The following is an 18928-nucleotide window of genomic DNA, read 5'->3' as shown; positions in this document are numbered from 1 at the left end:
TCAATGCACTTAAGGAGGTAACACAGTTTTCAAGAAAGGAACAGGAGAGCGGTGCCTGGATGGCTCAGTTGGTTACGTGTCTGCCTTTGGCTCGGGTCATGATCCCGGAGTCCTGGGACTGAGCCCTATGTTGGGCTCCCTGCTCAGTGGGGGAGCCTGCTTCTCCCTCTCCCTCTGCTGCTCCCCCTGCTTGTGCTCTTCTCTGTCAAATAAATAAAATCTTAAAAAAGAGAGAGAAATGAACAGGAGAGTGAATACAGATGAACTGCTGACTTGACGTCAATAGCCAAAAGCCAATACTCCCTTTTTGGTGCCTTGAGCTCAGAAACAAGTACCATGAAGCCTGATAGACACAAAAGCAGGGAGGTACATTTTAAAAAGTCCAAATACCAAACACAAGTTTTGAAATGACATGAAGAATAATTGGCTTTGCATCCAAATGGCAAAGCAGCACAGAGTCATACTGTAATATACTGAGGGGGCAAAACCCATCACAGGGTTTTGATCATTTTATTAGGGTTCAGAACACTGAACTCTAAGCCCTAAAAAGGGTGAAATAGAACTTGGAGAGGTTGAGGCTGAACAGAGATGACCAGAAGGCTGGATAGCCATTTCAAGGTAGAAATGGTAAAGGATTTGGGTTCATTACATGTAAGAACTGGGTCCTCGATGATGATGAGGGGAGATGACTGATGACGTCAGAGCTCCTGGTATCCCCATAGAGTCATAGGCAGAGTTGTCATTCGGTCTAGTCAGCACAGTCTATGTGCATAGGGTACTCAAACGGACCTCAAATGCAGGTTTAAAACAGGGAATTTTACAACGTTAAGTTGGGATATCTGACTAAAGGAGGCTGTGCTATCTTCTCTGAAGAAGCTGAACAATAAGACTTGTTAAGTGTAGCAGATATGACTATATTTAAGAGCAACTACACAGAATAGGTATCTTAGGAATCCTTTTGGGTCTGTGTAGAAGTATTTTATTTTATTTTATTTCTTTTATTTTTAAAGATTTTATTTATTTATTTGACAGACAGAGATCACAAGTAGGCAGAGAAGCAGGCAGAGAGAGAGGAGGTTTTAACCCACTGAGCCACCCAGGCGCCCCTAGAAGTATTTTATAAAGATGGTCTTTTAATATACATAATAATGTTCAAAAGCTAGACTGCCAAACTGGGGAAGTAATACGTTCTATATTTCAGAATCAGAAATTAATAGAATTGCTTTGTAAAATCAAGAGAAAGATCAAAATCACTTCAATTATTATTTCTGGAACTGTTCATACCACAACAACAGTTTTCACTTTTCAGAGTCATTGGTGCCTTCTGGGTAGCAGACTTGCTGCTCTGAGTAGGTAGAACCCACAATTACTTACCCCGTCTGTACCACTCCTTGCTATAGGAGAGGACTGTATGTAAATGCTGGCTTTTGTTAGGGTGCAAAGGTCCTCGACAAATCCCTAAGTTCGTTGTTGTTGAATTAATAGAAAGGGGAAGACTGCCAAAAGGCAGCTATTAAAGCTTCCCGGTTAACCGTGCAAAAGGCGATGGTTAGGTGCAAGCATTACTCTTGGAGGTGCTAGGATTCCAGATGGTGCTGGACAACAGAACTTTCTGTGCTGACGGAAATGTTCTATACCTGTACCGTTTCATACAGTGGCCACTAGCCCCCATGTGGTAGTGAACACTTGATACATGGCTACTGCAACTGAGAAATCAAATGTAAAATTTTCTTTGATATTCATTAAAATTAAAATCATCACATATGGCTAGTGGCTATTGCATGTACAGCACATCTCTGTAAAGTATTGGATAATGGCATTCCCGAGGTTTTTCTAGTTCTGCAAAGTTCAGGAATTTGAGGGGCTGACTGGTAATTCAGAGAAGCAACAGGCTATACTTTGGCAATTTGCAAAATCGATAGAGGAAAATTATAGAAAATTATCAGAAATCTCCCTCACTTTCTATATGTGCAGTGTAAGGAATAAATGGTTTTATCCTCTAAACTAAATTACATGGATTAAACTTACCATTTCCTGAACTGAATGCAATACATTTACCCAAATACAGAATATTGCTTCTATTTTTTTTTTTTTTTGAGAGAGAGCGCGCACTTGATTTGGGGGGGATTAGGAAGGGACAGAGGGAGAGAGAGAATCTTAAGCAGGTTCCATGTCCAGTGTGGAGCTTGATCTCACAACCCTGAGATCACAACCTGAGCTGAAATCAAGAGTTGGATGCTGAACCGACTGAGCCACCCAGGCGCCCCTATTGCTTCTACTCTTTTTTTTTCCTTTACAAAATTTCTTCGACATGCTTCACTGTAGGGAAATTTGCTTTCTAGAGGTAGAAATAATTCATGAAGTAACGCAATGATTTCTGGAACAGATTCTTTGAGTCTCTTCCCTAGACAAGCTCAGATGCTGACAGACATTCCCCTAGCACTGCTCCCCACCCCCAAACCTGACTCCTGGCTCGGTAACTACAAGTAGACGGCACCCAGGGTGACAGTAGAGGTGTATCTCCTTAAGAGAAACCCCCGAGCACAAATTTTCTAGACAGCCTGGATCACAGTCTGTCTTGTGCATCTTATGTTAATATTCAACTTGAGAAAATAGGATTTTCATATCTAGTCTTATACTGAGGCCTACAGTATTTATTAAAGGAAGTATTGTTTGTAGAAATTTTTTTTAAAGGAAAGTATTAAAAGTCTAGAGCTTAGTGTAAAACAAAAAGAGGGGGAAAAAACCCCAACATCTGAAATGTCTGGTAATCAAAATGAGAAATGCAAATTTTCCGCTGTCACTCAAAGATGTAGAACCAAATAATGAAAGAGAGGAGAAGAAAAAGAAGTGTGTGATAATTTGAATCACATGCAGGGTTCCATTAACTTTTTAAAAATCTATATGTGAAAGATAGTCTGAAAATGATGTTAATGTTAATTGTTCAAATAATTCTCCCATTAGAGATTTATCATCTCCTTTGGCCTACTGAGAGGTTACATGCCAAAATGAATGAACAAATATGGAAAGAAATACTTTCTGATTGTTGAGTATAGATATTACTGTAATGAATAATGAGCTGTAATCTTGAACTTTCAAAGTAAAATGAGTAATGTTTTATATTCTGGCATACAAAAGTTCCACAAAACTTTCAGAATGAGAAAAAGGTTCAACCTCGAAAGTAAAACTCACCAAAAATACATACAAATTTACTCAAACAGGTATAAGTCTTTTGGAGGGCAGGTTATTTATAGAGACCAAAAGTCTTCAATACACGCATATACTTTGATGCCAACAATTCCACTAGCACAAAAGTTACCCTAGGAAATTAATCATAGGTATACATAGTTTTATTAATGAAAATAGACAATACAATAGTATTCATGGCTATGGAAAATGAGAAGTGATCCCTGTGTCTAATAGCTGGTTAATTAAGTTATGATATATACAATATGATGGAATTTTGTGGAACCATTACCGTTTGTGCTTAAGAGTAATGACTCTCAATAAGGTGGCCAAAACATAATCAACCATGAGACTTTTTTAATAAACACATGCCCCTCCAACCTCTAGCATAACTAAGGCTGAGGGAGGGCTGGTCCCTTGGGTGAGCTGGGTGGTGCAGTGAGCCATGGTTACTATGGGATGGGTCATATCCCTTAAGTGTACTGAAAAGGCAACCAGTATGTAAGAAAAGTATTTTGTCATATGGTTAAAAAAAAAGTGGGCTATGGGAAATTTACATAAAACTAAACATCTTAAAGTGCAACTCAGGGGTGCCCGGGTGGCTCAGTGAGTTAAGCCTCTGCCTTCGGCTCAGGTCATGATCTCAGGGTCCTGGGATCGAGCCCCGCATCAGGCTCTCTGCTCAGCAGGGACCCTGCTTCCCCTAACCTCTGCCTACCTCTCTGCCTACTTGTGCTATCTCTCTCTGTCAAATAATTAAATAAAATCTTAAAAAAAAAAGTGCAATTCATTAGCTTTCAGTACATTCACGATGTTGTAAAGCCACAGTTTCTGCCTAGTTCCAGAACATCACCTCCCCCCACCCCCAAATCCTCATAAGCATTAAGCAGTCACTACCTAGCACCTGGCAATCACCAGTATACTTTCAGTCTCTATGGATTTACAGATATTAATAACTCTATTCAAATAAATGGAATCCAATATGTGGCCTTTTAAAAAAAATTTTTTTATTTATTTGACACAGAGAGAGATCACAAGTAGGCAGAGAGGCAGGCAGAGAGAAGGGGGGAATCAGGCTCCCTGCTGAGCAGAGAGCCTGATGTGGGGCTCAATCTCAGGACTCTGAGATCATGACCTGAGCCGAAGGCAGAGGCTTAACCCACTGAGCCACCCAGGTGCCCTCCAATATGTGGCCTTTTATGTCTCTTTTTGCACATGGGATATCCAATTGTCCCAGCACCATTTGCTGAGAAGACTACTCATTCCCCCATTGAATTGCCTTGGCACGTTTATTGAAATCAACTATCCATAAATATAAGAGTTTATTCCTCAACTCTCAGCTGTGTTCACTGATCTACATGTCTACCCCTATCCCATACTAGTACCAGAATCCTGATAACTGTAGCCTTATAGTTAAGTTAGTATGAGTCCTCCAACTTGGTCCTTTTTTCAAGATTATTTTGGCTCTTCTAGGTCCTTTGCATCTCCATATGAATTTTTAGGACCCATCTGTCAATTTCTGCTTAAGAGCTTGTGTTTAATCTACAGATCAACTTGGGAAACACTATCATCTTAATAATACTGAAACTTCCAGTCCATGAACATTAAATATCTCTCCATTAATTTAGCTTTTCTTTAATTTCTCTCAGCAATGTAAGTTTACAGGTTTTGTACTTCTTTTGTCAAATTTATACTTAAGCATTTAATTCTTTTTGATGCTACCATGAATGGAATTGTTTCTTTTTTTTTTTTTTAAAGATTTTATTTATTTATTTGACAGAGAGAAATCACAAGTAGATGGAGAGGCAGGCAGAAAGAGAGGGAAGCAGGCTCCCTGCCGAGCAGAGAGCCCGATGCGGGACTCGATCCCAGGACCCTGAGATCATGACCTGAGCTGAAGGCAGCGGCTTAATCCACTGAGCCACCCAGGCGCCCTGGAATTGTTTCTTAATTTTAAGATTATTCATTGCTCATATATAGAAATACAATTTAATTCTGTATACTGATCTTGTATCCTGTGACCTTGCTGGACTTCTTTGTTATCCCCCTCCCTTTTTTTAAAAAAAGATTTTATTTGTTTTAGAGAGAGAGAGAGAGAAAGAACACAAGCAGGGGGAGGAACAGAGGGCGAGGGAGCTATTCTCTAACAGACTCCATGCTGAGAGCAGAGCCTGATGTGGGGCTTGATCCCAGGACCCCAGTATCATGACCTGAGCCAAGACCAAGAGCTGGACACTTAACTAAGCCACCCAGGTACCCCTGTTTGTTATTTCTATGAGTTTTTTGTGGATATCTTACAATTTTCCACATATTGGATCATGTTATCTGTAACCAATGACAGTTTTACTTTCTTTCCAATCCGGTTATCTTTTGTTTTCTTTCCTGATTGTACTAGAGCCTGAGAATATGTATTTTTCAAGAGTTTCCAAGGTGATGCCAATGCTGCTGATCTGGGGACCACACTTGGAGATCCACTGCTTTAAAGAACGTCTATCTCATGATGGAAATGAGACCTGACGTGCGTCATGGAAGGGAAGTATATGTTTCTTTTTTTTTAATATTAACATCTAGTGTATTATTTTCCCCAGGTATACAGGTCAGCGAATCATCAGGCTTACACATTTCACAGCACTCACCATAGCACATACCCTCCCCAATGTCCATAACCCAGCCACCCTATCCCTATTTCCCCACCTCCCACCACCCCCCCGCAACCCTCAGTTTGTTTTGTGAGATTAGGAGTCTCTTATGTTTGTTTCCTTCCCGATCCCATCTTGTTTCATTTTTTTCCCTCCCTACCCACCACGATACCCTGCCCTGCCTCTCAAATTCCTCATATCAGAGAGGTCGTATGATAGTTGTCTTTCTCCAATTGCCTTATTTCGCTCAGCATAATACTCTTTAGTTCCATCCATGTCATTGCAGATAGCAAGATTTTGGGTTTTTGATGGCTGCATAGTATTCCATTGTGTGTGTGTGTGTGTGTGTGTGTGTGTACACCACATCTTCTTTATCCATTCATCTGTTGATGGGCATCTAGGTTCTTTCCATAGTTTGGCTATTGTGGACATTGCTGCTATAAACGTTCGGGTGCACGTGCCTCTTCAGATCACTACATTTGTATCTTTGGGGTAAATGCCCAGTAGTGTGACTGCTGGGTCATAGGGTAGCTCCATTTTCAACTTTTTGAGGGACCTCCATACTGTTTTGGAAGGGAAGTAAATATTACAGTATACTACAAGTATAAGATCCTCTCTATATACGTGAGGGAAAATGAAAATCCAAGTGATCCAAATGGTCTAAGCATAATTACATAATTACTTTGGAAGAAATACATAAACAGAGATTATTCAGTGAGGTTTTTGGTGATCTATACATTATTTGTATGTATGTATGTATGTATGTACTTATTGATTGATTGATTGATTATAAACTCTACACCAAATGTGGAGCTTAAGCTCACGACTCCAACCTTGAATTTAGGAGTTGCATGCTCCACTGACTGAGCCAGCCAGGCGCCCCATCTATACATCTTAAAAAGCTTTTAAAAATTTCAAAATGGGGGCACCTGGGTGGCTCAGTGGGTTAAGCCTCTGCCTTCAGGTCATGATCGCAGGGTCCTGGGATCAAGCCCTGCATCAGGCTCTCTGCTCAGCAGGGAGCTTGCTTCCCCTGCACCCTGCCTGCCTCTCTGCCTACTTGTGATCTCGCTGTCAAATATATAAATAAAATCTTAAAAAAAACCTTCAAAATGTTACTGTTAATGACTAGAAAAAAGCTAAAATAGTATGGAGTGTCCATTCTGGAATTACAGTTATTCATAAACAGAGTACCACACTGAGGTTCCACACTGGAAGTGGAGTCTGCTTGAGATTATCTCTCTCCCTCTCCCTCTATTCCTTCCCCTACATGCACTCTCATTCTCTCAAATAAGTAAATAAATCTTAAAAAAAAGAATCATAATAAAACAGTAACAACAATGATAAGGTTAATAACAATATGCATAGAAAACTTACGAATGCCACATACTATTCTAACTGCTGTAATATATTAATTCATTGAATTCTTACAGCCCTATGAGTTAGCTATTATCATTATCCCCATCTTGTAGATAAGGGAACTGAGGCACAGAGAATTTATTTATTTAAAAGATTTTATTCATTTATTTGAGAGAGAGAGCCCATGCATGCACAGGAGCAAGGGGGAAGAGCAGAGGGAGGGGGACAAGGAGACTCACACTGAGTATGGAGCCCAGTGCAGGGCTTGATCTCACAACCACAAGTTCATGGCCTGAGTCAAAATCAAGAGTTAGATGCTCAAATGACTGAGCCACCCAGGTGCTCTGAGGCACAGCGCATTCAAACAACTTGCTCAAGATCACACATCTAGTAGGTGTCAGAGCCATGATTACTCCAGGGCAATGTAGCTCTAGGGCCCACTCCTTCCCATAATGCTGTATTCCTTCTGTTTCTTCTTGCCACAGACAATAACAATTTACTTCCTCTAAGTAACAAAAGCAATCTTCTACTGCTTTCTGTGAACTTCCCTTTTAATCATTTCAAAGGGAGTCCAAAAAATTAGGTTATTGTCCAACATTTGAGGAGGTTAACAGTGGCTGGGTAGAAGGATGGTTACCTAGCTGTTCACTTGAAATAAAGCTGTGTGGTGGGTTCTGAGAGATAGCAAAGTTGCAGTCTTCTAGAAGCTCACAGAGGAGGCAGAATGAAGATAATGAGTTCCTTGAGGAGGGCAGGCATAACATGCTTTAGCCAGGATGGCTGAATCACACAAAGGAATAAAGCTTTACCAGAAGCCAAAAAATGTCAGTGACAACCCTGCTGATGTTCCTAATTCTAGGTTGTTTGGTGGGTCTTGAAACCTTAAATAGCTCTGCAAAGGGATGTGGTAAGTTCATATGACCCCTCTCTGCTGGAACAGCTTTGTCCTGTCCAAATGAATCTTAGTCACTACTCTGGCTATTTTAGGCCTGAGTCTGATTTTGTGGCACTGGGAGAACTATGGCATCGGTTTCTTGTGATAGAGCAAACCTGAGCCCCATGGTAAAAGGCCTGTACTAAAAGCCCCAGACAAGGCAATGTCATAAGGGCCCAAGCAGTTCTAGAGTTAAAAAGACTAGGGAAGAGTTAAGGGAAAAAATAAAAGATAATTAATGGTTTCTTTGGGGAGGAAATGAACATTAAAAGTAGCTGGCCAAATTTCACTTTGTATAAGATTTTTTTTCTCTCTTGTAGGCTACATTGGTTTAGGTGTATATCAAAGATGCAGGGTTTGCCTGGGTGGCTCAGCCTCTTAAGCATCTGCCTTTGGCTCAGGTCATGATCTCAGGGTCCTGGGATCGAGTCCCTGCATCGGGCTCCTTGCTCAGCAGGGAGCCTGCTTCTCCTTCTCCCTCTGCCTGATGCTTGGCCTACTTGTGCTATCTCTCTGTCAAATAAATAAATAAAATCTTTAAAACAAAAGAAAACAAAACAAAGACGGGGAAACTTCTTTGGGCACCATCTTGATATTGGCATGTCATTAATAATTATTTTTGCCAAGGACTTTTAAAGCAAATAGAGAAGAGCCAGTTTGAATCCCTGACTACAAAAACAATTAGGGCAGAGGCTTAACTGAGAATCATTATCACCAACAATGACATGTTGCAATTTCCCTTGCTGTAGAATAGCATAGTCCAAAAGGACTTTTTACAATGATGGAGATGTCCTATATCTGTGTGGTCTGATTTGGCACCCACATTTGATTACTGAGCACTTGAAATGTGCTAGTGTGACCAGGGAACTGATCTTTCAGTTTTAATTTTCATTGATTTAAATTTAAATAGCTACATGTGGCTACCAGCTACCACGATGGACAGTTCAGATCTATAGAATAATATTGTGCCCTAGGTTACCCCAAATTCATATAAATGTTCTTCTGAATCTAGAGTTGTATACAATTATTCATATATTTCAGGGGTTCAATAGTGAATGTTATTTCAATTTATGACCTATCCGAAAACACAAAGTTTTATAATTGGTAGGAGTCACTGGCTCAGGAAGACTACTAACCAATCAACCACTTAGAGGAGTTAAAAATTATGTTTTTAGAGTAATAAAAAATAAGTCAAATGTAAGTTAAATTCAAGACCACAATATAATAGAGTTTCCTCTGTTGGAAAGAGCTGAGAAGGAGGATGATGTTGTCACATAACATTTTTGAATAGTGCTGGGGAGCCTGGGTTGTTCAGTTGATTAAACGTCCAACTCATGGTTTTGGCTCAGGTCATGATCTCAGGGTTATGGGATTGAGCCCTGTGTTGGGCTCTGAGCTCAGCATAGAGTCTGCTTGAGATTCCCTCTCCCTTTACCCCTGCTCCCCCCTTCTCTCAAATAAATAAATAGATAAATAAAGAGATAAATAAAATTTTTGAATAGTGCTAAAAGACTCCATTATTTTTGTTTGGTCTTTTACAAAACGTTTAAAAATCAAATGGGCTTCCCACATGGGATAATTATATATATTTTTGGTGACATAGATAGAGTGGTAAAAGGAGAAAGGTACCTAGGAAGAATAAAGAAAAGGTGACTAAAGTAATTTGAAAGTATTTTCTAGTAGACCAAGGTAGTGGTCTGCTTTGTGATGGTTATCCAATTCTAACCCAGTATCGTTTTCATTGAGCTGAACTCACATTTTGTCAAAATATTTGAGAAAATGGGGATGCCTGGGTAGCTCAGTCTGTTAAGCATCTGCCTTTGACTTGGGTCATGATCCTGGGGTTCTGAGATCGAGTCCCACACTGGGATCCCTGCTCAGCAGGAAGCTTGCTTCTCCCTACCCGCCTCCCACTGACCCTCGACACTTGAGCTCTTTCTTGCTCTCTCTCTCTCTCAGATCAATAAGTAAATAAAAAATTAAAAAAAATTAAAAAATTATATCTCTGATATGAATTTTCAGGATAATACAAATCAAAATGTGATTAATTTTCCATTTATTATAACATTTTGTGTTTAGATTCACACTTAGCTATTACCTTAAATGATTTAAAAACCAAAATCTTATTGAAGTAAGTTTCAGAAGTGAGAATTTAGCTGTAAGAAAGGTTTTTGCTGATTTCTTTAATTACCTTTAGTTTCCTCCTTGCATTGAATTTCCTCAGTTGCTCTACTGTTTCTGGAAGATGAATCTTGTAGGCATAACGATCCCGTTCCTATAAAAGAAGAAAGATAATGAACATATGGAGCCATTTAAAAAAGTGAAGAAACTTAATAAAAAACAAACAATAAAGCCCAAATTTCTTAAATATGAAACTTAGACTGAATTCTAGAATACTGGAGATTTTATTCCATGATACTGGTAAACATTATCAAATGAAAGCTACGAAGGTAAAAAGTGATAGTAAAATAATCTTTTTTTAAAAATTTTTTCAACATAAGAAAAGGCTAAAATAATGGGTTATATAATTTTCAGGTATGGCTATATGGCTAAGATAACCGACGATAATTCTGAAAAGTATGAAGCTACCTTTGATATGATCTTGTTAGGTAATACGAGCATGTGAAAAACTAACTCCACAAATGACTGAGCATTTGGAGTCATCTGGAATAACTGGATTTAAAAAAAGAAAAATCCCAGGGGCACCTGGGTGGCTCAGAGGGTTAAAGCCTCTACCTTTGGCTCAGGTCATGATCCCAGGATCCTGGGATCAAGTCCCGCATCGGGCTCTCTGCTCAGCGGGGAGCCTGCTTCCCTTCCTCTCTCTCCGTCTGCCTCTCTGCCTACTTGTGATCTCTGTCAAATAAATAAATAAAAATCTTGAAAAAAAAGGGAAGAAAAATCCCAGTATCTTTGAACTAGAACAAATTTTCAAGGCCATCTAATTCAACCATTTTCCCATGTGGGATCCTCTTCAATCCCTGATGGGAGGATTATTCTGTTTGACCTTGTCCAGTAGGTGATCATTATTTTATGGTAACTTACTATAATTTTAAGAAAGTAAAAATGTTCTTACTTAGCCTGGGCCCACACCTGGCTTGTTTGGATTAGCTCTGTCCTCTGCAACATCACGGAGCAAACATCCTACCTCCTCCATACAATAACAGTTCAGTAGCTAAGAGGGGGATCACGCTTCTCCTAAATCTATTCTCTGGGATGTCTCCAGTTGCCTCAGCTATTCCTCCTGTATATTTTAAACCTCTTGTCATCCTTCTTAACATCTCCTTCAGTTCAACTCTAATTTGTCAGTGCATCAAAGATTTAGGTAAGTATTCATTTCAGAAATATTTCTTGAGAGACTACTATGTGCTAGGCGTCGTTCTATGCATTCGGCATACAGGAATAAACAAAACCAATGAAGATTCAGGCCCTCGTATAGCTCATATTCAAATAAGAGAAGGAAATACAAAAAGGTAAATTATGGAGTATGATAAAAACAGTATGGAATAAAGCAAAAAAGAAAGCTGAGTGAGGGGGGTTGGGTATACAGAAGTTTAAAACAGGGTGGTCAGAGTAGGCCCAATTACTGTGAGGACACCCAAAAGTGGTGAGGAAGTGGTCTAGGCAGGGAGAACCACCAATCCAAAGGCCCAAAGGAGGGAGTGCACCTAGAATTTCCAAGAACTAGCAGGGAGACCCAGGTGTGTAGAGTAAATAGATCAGATCAGAGAGATGACAGGCTGGGGGTAGGACATAAACAGCCTTTTACTCTGCGTGGAAGAGGGAGCCATGGAGGGTTTTGAGCTGAAGTGACATGATCTGACAATTTTAAAGAAACAATTGGTTATTGTTTTGAAAACAGATTAGAAGGGGGCACGGGTTTAAGAAAAAAAAAAAGTGTGGGGGGGGACAAGGATACCAGTTAGAAGGTTATTGCAGTAATCTGTGGGGGGAGATGATGATAGATGAAACCAGGTGGAAAAACTGTAAAGAGTGAAAAGGAGATAGATTCTGAATATATTTTGTTTTCCACAGAATGTTTTACTGAAGTGTAATTAGCATATAACAAACTGCATGCTTAAAATGTATAATGTGATCAGTTTTGATTTATAAGCATAATAGCATCACTGCAATCAAGATGAATATACCCACCACTCTTGAAAGTTTCCCTATGTCCCTTCGTCCTTTCCCTTCCAGTCCCCAGGCAGCCACTGTTTCTGTCACTGCAGATTGGTTTGCATTTTCTAGAATTTTACAGAAATGGAACCAGACAGTATGTACTCATTTTCCAACTTGTTTCAGTCCACATAAAGGTTCTGAACTTCATCCATGAAGTTGCGAGTATCAATAGTTCAGTCCTTTTTTTATTGTCGAGTGGCATACCACTGCAAGGATATGCCATAATTTGTTTATTCGTTCATCTGCTTATCGACTGTGGGTTGTTTCCAAATTTTGGCTATTACATAGAAAGCTGCTATGAATATTAATGTACAAGTCTTTGTATGGACATGTATTTCATTTCTCTTAGGTAAGTACTTAGGAGTAGAAAGGCTGGGTTGTATTACAGGAGTATGTTTAACTTTTAAGAAACTGCCAACCTGTTTTCCAAAGTGGTTGTACCATTTTACATTTCAATAGCAATGTATCACTTCCGGTTGTTCTATATTCTCACCAGCACTTGGTATGGTTAGTTTTTTGATTTTACTCATTCTCATACATGTGCATATAGAGATCTCATTGTGGCATTACTTTGTATTTCCCTGATGACTCATGATGTTGAGCAACTTTGCTTGTGCTTATTTGCCATCCATATATCTTACTTGTTGAAGAAGTGTCTGTTCCAAATATTTCCCTGTTCTGAACTGGGGTGGGTGTTTTCTTATTACTGACTTTTAAGAATTCTTCCCAAATAGGGAAAGGGGATTAAAAAGTACAAACTCCCAGTTATAAAATAAATAAGACACAGAGATGTAATGTACAGCAAAGGAAATACAGTTAATAATATTGTAACAACTCTGTATGGTGACAGATAGTAGCTAGGTTTTAGCATGGTGATTATTTCATAATGTATATAAACTTTCAATTACTATGTCGTACACATGAAACGGATATAATATTGTGTGTCAATGACAGTTCAAAAGAAGGGATTCTTTACATAACCTAAATATGTAACTCCTTTATCAGATAGCTAATTTGCAAATATTTACTCCCATTTCATAGCTTATCTTTTCATTTCGTTACAGTGTCCTTCCAAGAACAGAAGTTCTTAATTCTGAATATATTTTGTAGGTGGAAAGAACAGGATTTTCTGACAGATTGGTTGTGGGGTGTGAGAGAGAGGAGTCAAAGACTACACCAAGTTTTTCAGTGTGAGCAACTAGGAGTCTGACACCAATGGAGATGGGGAAGAGAGCAGGCCTATAGTTTTGACTGTATTATGCTTGAATATGTAAAGTTCAAATGGAGATTCAAGTAGGGACTTGGAAATACGAGCCTGGAGTGCAGGAGAGAAATGTGGGCTGGAAATGAAGTTTTGGAGGGTCATAAACATTTAGAAGGTATTAAGTTAGTATTTAACTCTGTTCCAGCCACTGAATTTGGGACTTTCACTGGCATTATCCCATTTATTCTTTTTTTAAAAAAAAGATTTTATTTATTTACCTGACAGAGACACAGCGAGAGAGGGAACACAGTAGAGGGAGGGGAGAGGAAAAAGGGGAGCCCGATGCGGGGTTCGATCCCAGGACCCGGGGATCATGACCTGGGCGGAAGGCAGATGCTTAATGACTGAGCCACCTAGGCACCACATATTCTTTTTTTCTTTTTTAATTAGAAATATTTATTTATTTTAGAGAGAGCCTGTGTGCAAGAGCAGGAAGAGGGGCAGAGGAAGAGAGAGAATCTCCAGCAGACTCAGCATGCTGAGTACAGAGCCTGATTCAGGGCTTGATTTGATTTCAAGACCCTGAGATCATGACCTAAGCTGAAATGAAGAGTCGGATGCTTATGTAACTGAGCCATGCAGGGGCCCCCCTCATTTAATCTTTAAAACAACTATATAAGATAGTAGAGATAATACTACACATTAATTATCTCAAAAGTCATGGCTCAAATGGATGTAACTATCATCACAATAGTTAGCATGTACTGAGGGGCTTATTACATGTCAGGCATTGTTCTAGTGCTTTACATGTTTATGTTACTTATTCTTTACAAGGTAGGAGGATATTATATCTTATTATGCATCTGGGAAAAAAGGAGATGCATTCAGAGAGAGTCAATTATCATATGGTTTCACTTATTTGTGGAGCATAACAAATAGCATGGAGGACAAGGGGAGATGGAGAGGAGAAGGGAGTTGAGGGAAATTGGAAGGGGAGGTGAACCATGACAGACTATGGATTCTGAAAAACAATCTGAGGGTTTTGAAGGGGTTGGGGGAACCAGGTGGTGGGTATTAGAGAGCACACGGATTGCATGGAGCACTGGGTGTGGTGCAAAAACAATGAATACTGTTACACTGAAAAAAATAAATTAATTTAAAAAAAAGAGATGCATTATACCTGATGAAGATTAATTAGTATGAAGTGGGCCTCTTAATTTTCTTAATCTGAATACTATATAACATTTGGAAATTAAATTCAAGATCACATTATTATTATTTTTTTAAGATTTTGTTTATTTATTTGACACACAGAGATCACAAGTAGGCAGAGAGGCAGGCAGAGAGAGAGGAGGAAGCAGGCTCCCAGCTGAGCTGAGAGCCCGATGTGGGGCTTGATACCAGGATCTGGGATCATGACCTGAGCCGAAGGCAGAGGCCTTAACCCACTGAGCCACACAGGTGCCCCTATTTTTTATTTTTTAAAAGATTTTATTTATTTGTCAGAAAGAAAGAGAGAGAGAGAGTGCACAAGAAGAGGGAGAAGCAGGCTCCCCGGTGAGTAGGGAGCCTGATGTGGGATTTGATCCCAGGACCCTGGGATCATGACCTGAGCTAAAGGCAGACACTTTACCAACTGAACTACCCAGGCAACCCACATTATTATTTTGTACCTAAATTCATGTGTGCATGTGAGCCACTTCTAAAATCAATATTTTGGTATTATGTACTTATGAAATTTATTTTTGAATTTAAATGTAGAACTTTATAGTCAGTCTTGTCAAAATTTTACCTTATTATCATTGGCATTCCTAAGGAATGAATACAAACACTTTAAAATTTATTTTCTATATTAATGACTAAATGTAACAAGAGTTCTACTGGAGAGCAAAGTTGTATTTTTCTTGAGTGCACATACAATGCTTGATGTCAAAATGACTATAATTAGCACATCTGCCAGATTCTATATGCTAAACATCTTGGAAATGATTTTATTGTCTTTAGGGACTTAATCTCCTTTTCCTACACCAAGCCAGAACAGGTTCACCAATACAGAAGACGTAAGAATTTATCAAATAATTAACTAGCAGAGACAAGCATAAAATTAGCATTCTATAACAAGCAAGGCAATCTTTTAATGGATTGCTGTTACTGTTTGTGGAAGATGTGATACCACACATGTACATAACACACGATGGACTATTACTCAGCCATAAAAAAGAATGAAATCTTGCCATTCGCAACAACACAGATGGACCTACAGGATATTATGCTAAATTAATTCAGACAGAGAATGGCAAATACCGTATGACTTCACTTAAATGTGGAATCAGAAAGACAAAATAGGGGTGCTTGGCTGGCTTAGTCGGAAGAACCTGTCTCTCAACCTCAGGGTCGTGAGTTCAAGCCCACTCTGGACTTGGAGCCTAATTAAAAAAATAATAAAAGACAAAACAAACGACCAAAAAAAACCATAAACAGTTTCATAAATACAGAGAATGAACTGGTAGTTGCCAGAGTGGATGGTGGTGGTGGTGGGGGAATAGGCGAAAACAGGTGAAGGAGATTAAGAAGAACAAACTTCCAGTTATAGAATAAGTATAGAATAATGAAAAGTACGGCATATGGAATATAGTCGATAATATTATAATTCCTCTGTTCAGTGACAGGTATTATTGTAGCAAGCAGTGCATGAGGTACACAATTGTAGAACCACTATTTTGAACATCTGAAACTAATAAAACATATGGCAGCTAAACTTCAATTTAAAAAATTATAAACAAAATTTTAAGGTGTGTTATGCCTGGTGGTATTTAACCAACATATATGGAAAAACAAACATCAAAATGGGCTTTGTTTTACTTTCTGAGTAAAACTTGTTTTTGCATTTTGATAGAATGGGGGTGTGGGGGGAAGCAAACCCAGGAAGGTCTTCAACACAAGCCAAAGAACCCAAATGAAAAGAAGCTGTATAATATAGCAGAAAGACAGTGAGTCTGGAGTCAGAAAGACTTTTGTTCAAATCCTGGGTCATTTAGGTACTGGCTGTATGACCTTATATTCTCTTAACTGTTTCTTTTTGAAAACTAATCTTACAGGATTTTTATGAAGATTAAAGGAGATGCTGTATAGGTACATGATGGGTTTTAATAATTGTTTTTGCTAGTCAACATGTATAAACCTCTGATGTAAAGTAATTAAGGAGTGCTGTAAGTATGTATGCCTGTATCAACAAACAGCTTATTAAATAAGTTTGGTTGTTTTCTAAATGATAATATGTTCCTATCACGTAAGAAAAATGTAAAAATAAAATATAGTAAGGAAGACGTGGTCCATATACACTATGGAGTATTATGCCTCCGTCAGAAAGGAGGAATACCCAACTTTTGTAGCAACATGGACGGGACTGGAAGAGATTATGCTGAGTGAAATAAGTCAAGCAGAGAGAGTCAATTATCATATGGTTTCACTTATTTGTGGAGCATAACTAATAGCATGGAGGACAAGGGGAGATGGAGAGGAGAAGGGAGTTGGGGGAAATTGGAAGGGGAGGTGAACCATGAGAGACTACGGACTCTGAAAAACAATCTGAGGGGTTTGCAGTGGCGGTGGGGGGGGGTAGGTTGGGGGGACCAGGTGGTGGGTATTAGAGAGGGCACAGATTGCATGGAGCACTGGGTGTGGTGCAAAAATAATGAATACTATTATGCTGAAAATAAAAAAAAAATTACAGAGGACCAAACCTGTGACCCATTTCTAATTGTCTTTATTTACTGTTTCCAAAAAAGGGTGAACCAAGTAACAGCATGTTTTTGAACGAGGAGTCCCAAGTCTTCTCTAATACAGTGGCCACTAGGTAAAACTATCTAAATTTAAATTCATTAAAATTAAATGTAATTAAGGGATGCCTGGGTGGCTCAGTTGGTTAAGTGTTTGACTCTTGCTTTCAGCTCAGGTCATGAGTTCGAGTCCTGAGACGGGCTCCGTGTTTAGTGGGGAGTCTGCTTGAGATTCTCTCCCTCTGCCCCTCCCCACACCTGCATGTGTCTGTCTCGCTCTCTCAAATAAATAAATCTGAAAAAAATTAATATAATTAAAAATTCAGTTCTTCAGTTATACTAGACACATTTCAAGCATATTACGAGTTGCTACCATGCTGGACAGTTCAGATATATATTACTGCCCTCGTGACAGAAAGTTCTTCATGGACAATGCTGGTAGGGAGTCTTTATTACTATTGCTGAATTGAGGTGAAAGTTGGACTGCATTTTGCTTAAACTGAAACTGCTTAACATTTTAGGTATATGTAACAGAAAAAATTCCCTCTGATATTAAAAAAATAAAAGGGTTTTCAGACCCTTTGTAGTCTCTACAGACAGTACAACAGACATTGGTCTTCTAGCTAATGCCGAATGTGAGAGAAGACAGGGCCTAGAGAAAGTGACTTCACAGATATGTGGCATGCCTGGTTCCCTGAGCAAGACATGGGCACTGGTGCAGATTTTTTAAGAAAGAGATTTATTTATTTGAGAGAGAAAAAGAGAGTGAGTGCATGTGCATATGAATGGGTAGAGGGGCAGAGGGAAAGAGAGGAGGAGAGGGAAAGGGGGAAGAGAGAATTTTAAGCAGGCTCCCTGCTGAGCACAGAGCCCTATGTGGGGCTCGATCTCACCCCTGAGATCATGACCTGAGACAAAATCAAGAGTCAGACACTCAACTGACTGAGCCAGCCAGGTGCCCCTGGTGCAGAGTTTTAAAGCATTCCCTAAACACGTCTTTTTCCAAAGCTTAATTCTTTTTTTTTCAAGATTTTATTTATTTATTTGACAGAGAGAGATCACAGGTAGGCAGAGAGGCTGGCAGAAAGAGAGAGAAAGAGAGAGAGAGAGAGAGGGAAGCAGGCTCCCCGCTGAGCAGAGAGCCCGATGTGGGACTCGATCCCAGGACCCTGAGATCATGACCTGAGCCGAAGGCAGCGGCTTCACCCACTGAGCCAGGTGCCCCCCAAAGGTTAATTCTTTAGAGTTCTTGATAACAAAGAAATTACTTGCTTTCCCTTCTGAATCACTGATAGAAGGCTCTGAAAGCTGGGGAAGAGGCAGACAAGGCAGACAAGGAAGGGAATCCCAGGACTTGACGGGTGATCCTTCGGTGATATTGCTGGAATTTTTTTTCCCTCTTAACATATATTTACAATGTATATGAAGTCCTTGCCGCATTTCCAATAACACCATGTCTAAAACCAACCAGGATCAACACAGCAAGAGCTTTAAGATGACACTATGGTATGGAATACCTCCCAGGTTTCAGAGGAGGCTCTGAGCTGTGCCCAAGTGAGGCAGACCAGACGGGTACTGCAAAGGCTTTGGAAATGAAACTACAGCCCTAAAAGTGGGCCAGGATGTGTATTCTGAATGTAATCAGGTT

The 18928-nt window shown here is 39.5% G+C and overlaps 1 protein-coding gene across 13 annotated transcripts in view; it reads right to left on the bottom strand.

Moving 5' to 3' along the window:
- CASK (calcium/calmodulin dependent serine protein kinase) overlaps positions 1–18928 on the bottom strand; it is a 350383-nt gene that overhangs the window by 91758 nt on the left and 239697 nt on the right. For all 13 annotated transcript variants that reach the window (XM_044235607.1, XM_044235608.1, XM_044235613.1 and 10 more), the window contains exon 9: positions 10310–10393. In XM_044235607.1, coding sequence (XP_044091542.1) covers positions 10310–10393 — 84 coding nt within the window. The remainder of the gene's footprint in view (positions 1–10309; positions 10394–18928) is intronic.

The sequence above is a fragment of the Neovison vison genome, chromosome X, assembly GCF_020171115.1.
Source record: "Neovison vison isolate M4711 chromosome X, ASM_NN_V1, whole genome shotgun sequence".
NCBI lineage: Eukaryota > Metazoa > Chordata > Mammalia > Carnivora > Mustelidae > Neogale > Neogale vison.
The sequence above is the reverse complement of the archived record's forward strand: the minus strand, read 5'-3'. Positions and strand labels throughout refer to the sequence as shown.